Genomic DNA, 3,555 nt, shown 5'->3' with positions numbered 1-3,555 from the left:
GGAGCACAGCGCTTCTAGGCGCAGGAAATGAAAAAAAAACGCGGGCGTCTTCTAGGCACAGGAAATTAAAAAAACCACAGATAGGGCGTCAGTGGCTTTGGTTTTGGAGCACCAAATAAATTGAGGGCACAGGAGCTGTTGGACTAAGTATTTTCACCTTTACTCCTAAACTATTGTTTTGAGAGTATTAGGTGTGCAGCGGCGCAAAGTGGGAAAAAAAAGTGTGCAAATATGCAGTTGACGATCAAAGACAAGGCAGAACAGCAAATGGCCAAAGATTCATCATTAGGGCATTAGAATGCTGAAATTGCCCATCAGATTACACAACCTTAATAGCAGCCAAACCGGCAACCGTTTCATCCCATATCATTAGCAACCACCGGGCAAATTGTAAATCAACCAAGTCTGCTTGCACTCGATCTCGGTGGTTTACAGATAACTGGGAGATCAGACTAAATATATAAAATATAGGAACCAGGTGCGGAAGCTGTTTCCGAGTCACCATGGATGGACATGAGTTGCTGCCATCTTTAGAAGAATGTCCCTTCCGGAGGCTGAACTAGCTTGCGGTTCTGTGGCGATGTCATCTCTTTCTTGAGATGGGTTAGGATGTATTCCATTGAGTAATCACGCTGCCAGTTACCCAGAACGCTGAACTTCTTCGGGTCAACCTACATGACCTCAACCAAAATAGATATAGCAAAATCAGAGAAGGTATCCCAAATATCAAACCTGAAACTAGTATTCTGCACCAACCACAACCACAAAGACATGAAGAGGTTACCACTCCAGTTTCATGATTAACGCATGTTAAGTTTATTCTTGAATGAAATCGAACTGATGGTGGCTTCTCAGGGTAGTCCTTGTCGCAGAACAACTTCAGCTGGTAGATGCGACCCTCATGGACGGTCTTCAAGTAAGAAAAGAGATTAATACAACTCGACATAAACTGAAATAAGCAAAAGAAATGTAGGAAAGTACAGCTTCATCAGTCAAAGATTTCAAGTGTCATGTAAACAAACATGAGGCAAAATGCTGCACATTTGATTGTAGAAGTCATATGTATCTCGCAATACTCTGCTTGCATGCATTGCTGCCTTTGTCAATAGTTCTTTACCACCAAACGAGAACTAAGATAGGCAGCAACATTCAATGAACAACACTGACCAACACAGAAGGATGCTTTTCATACTTTACAGCAAAGCAAGAAACACCAGCAGTAGCTAATTACCAGCCAAAACTTCGGACGAAATTTTCTGTACTACTACAAAATTTCAAATGACATGTTTCACCAACACCAAGTACTTCTCAAATAATGCAAAACAACAGCAAAAATGTGGCTTCAAGATCTTGGAAAATTTGCACCAAGTTTTTTTTTATTACTCAGGCTCATTGTGAGAAAATGGAAAAAAAAATAACAGATTCAATAAAGAAACAATAATCTCACATTATGAGGGCCAATAATAGTGCCAGTCCATGATCGCATGTAGATGTCATCTGCGTCATCCATTCCATAGCTCACTGTCCCATCTCCAATGCCCTTCTCTCCACGTTCAAGCTCTTCTAGGAGCCTGAAGTTCCGAGGAACTGTGGCCAGTTTACAGATTAATCAAACCATAAGAAGTGATTCAATATATTGCTATTCTGATTGGTAATATAATATGCACTTGTTTCCACTGAAAAAACAGTTTGCTCTGTTGTTGAACAAACAATAAGCCAATACAGGCACTTAGGCTAGAACATAATTGCTGTGCTTGTCTGCTTGAACAAGAAAAAAAGACACAACAGGCTCACTGCCATTGCTCTATCGATGGAAAGAGTATAGTAGGACAGTTACTGGTTTCTTGTTGCATAGAGTTCCGCCAAGCAGAGAGTAACATGAGACAACAATTGAAGAATCATAAGCTTAAGAAACAAAACAAGAGGATATTTAGTATGAAGTACTCATAAACATGGCAACTTAGAATGATTCAACCAATTGAGCTAACATCCAATAGCAGGAGACTTGAGAGTTTGTAATGACTATATAAGCACACCCAGAAACAAAAGCAACAATCGAGGACCACAACAGTCTCAATGCAAGCTCTATCTTAAAAGGCTCAGATGTCCATTATATACTATGTGCAAGATGCATGGATTTTCCTTTATACGTGGTTGGGGCTTACCCTTACAGTCAGCCAAATAGGTAGATCCATGTCGCATGACTGTTCTAACAATAGAACAATCCTGGAGATGCAACGAATGTTCACGGTTCGACGCTCGAGAACAGGTGCAGTGAAGGGAGCATATGTGCAGAACAACGAACCAGAGCACGACTGGAATAGGTTTTGTGGCCAGTGCAGCATAAATCGTACGCATAAACCTTGGACAATACTCTGATGTGGAGATACCTAGTGCTATTACCCGCTTCATCAAAACCAGAGGGAAGCATGAGCATCAGCACCAGCACATACTCGGAAAGGATCCAACATGTGTCGTGTGCTACACCTCTCTTACCCCTCTCCAAATCAATTCCACACATGAACCGATTAATCCCACGGCAACCCTACCGCCGGCAGACGGGATCAACTAGTATCTATCGACAAGCGCGTCGCTGCCGCCTGATCAGACACTCGCAAACAGAAATTCCCCACACCCTATTACATCCCCAAGTGGCCAAGTGTGCATATTCCGTCCGTCCACGGAACAAGTGACACCAGATGCAGAAGAATTACTGCAACACCGTCTCCCGCTAAAAGATCTGGCGATCTGCTAGGCAAAAGAAAGATCGCGGGAAAAAATATAGTCGGGGCGGAAAAACGGAGGCGCGAGTAGGAAGAGGGATATTGCTCACCGACGACGCCGGATCCGGCGGCCGAGCTTCCCGGCGTCATAGCTGACCGGCCGACCGATCGAGGGGGCGGTAGAGGCCGAGAAAAGAGATGAGGTTGGGTTTGGGGTTTCCGTCGCGCGGCTTCGGCGAAGGAAGGGAAAGTTGCACGCCCACCTTTTTATATTTTTTTCTGTTCTTTGGCTGTTTCACTGCCAGTGGAAATTGGAATGGAATGGAATGGAATGCAATGCAATTTCTTTCAGGCGGCTAACCTCCATTTGATAGGAAATCAGCCGCTCGGAATGGACGTAACCTGTATAAGAATCAAAATCGTCGGCTTGCGCATCAGATTCCGAGGGAATTGTATTGCCGCCTACCGGAATCTTTGATTCTACTGCACCCTGCGTAAAAAAAATCGTAGTCCACTATAGTTTTTCCCTAAATTATTAAATTAAAGGTTAATCAATCTATATACAAAAGTGGATACTAAACAAATATATTAAATCAAACTAGTCGGTTGCTCGTGCGTTGCGACGGTTTACAACAATACTCACGTAAACTATTTATAAAAAAATTCAAAATTTTTTATTGATTGTCTCTGCTCTTTGTATAATATTTTTTTGATTTGGCTAACTGATGTTATTGTTTACTCCATGCAATATGTCTTGGTACAACACGGCTAATGAAGTGAGCGATTAGAAAAGGTTTCATAACGACTGACTGAATGAATAGAGATTATAAAA

The 3,555-nt window shown here is 42.3% G+C and overlaps 1 protein-coding gene across 2 annotated transcripts; it reads right to left on the bottom strand.

The window, feature by feature from the left end:
* Window positions 1-253: 253 nt before the first annotated feature.
* On the bottom strand, window positions 254-3,142 carry LOC100382057 (uncharacterized). Of its 2 annotated transcripts, none has more exons than XM_008653425.4 (4): window positions 2,834-3,142; window positions 1,448-1,587; window positions 785-949; window positions 254-671 (listed from the first exon to the last, which is right to left on the bottom strand). In XM_008653425.4, the coding sequence occupies exons 1-4, from the start codon at window positions 2,871-2,873 to the stop codon at window positions 531-533; spliced, it is 486 nt and encodes a 161-aa protein (XP_008651647.1). In that variant the 5' UTR covers window positions 2,874-3,142; the 3' UTR covers window positions 254-530. The 2 variants fall into 2 exon arrangements, with proteins under 2 accessions (XP_008651647.1, NP_001168293.1); NM_001174822.1 differs by having other exon boundaries at window positions 259-671; window positions 785-910; window positions 2,834-3,049.
* Between the last annotated feature and the right edge of the window lie 413 nt (window positions 3,143-3,555).

Source organism: Zea mays, chromosome 7 (assembly GCF_902167145.1).
Source record: "Zea mays cultivar B73 chromosome 7, Zm-B73-REFERENCE-NAM-5.0, whole genome shotgun sequence".
Taxonomy (NCBI): Eukaryota; Viridiplantae; Streptophyta; class Magnoliopsida; order Poales; family Poaceae; genus Zea; species Zea mays.
This window is presented reverse-complemented; position numbering and strand designations above follow the sequence as displayed.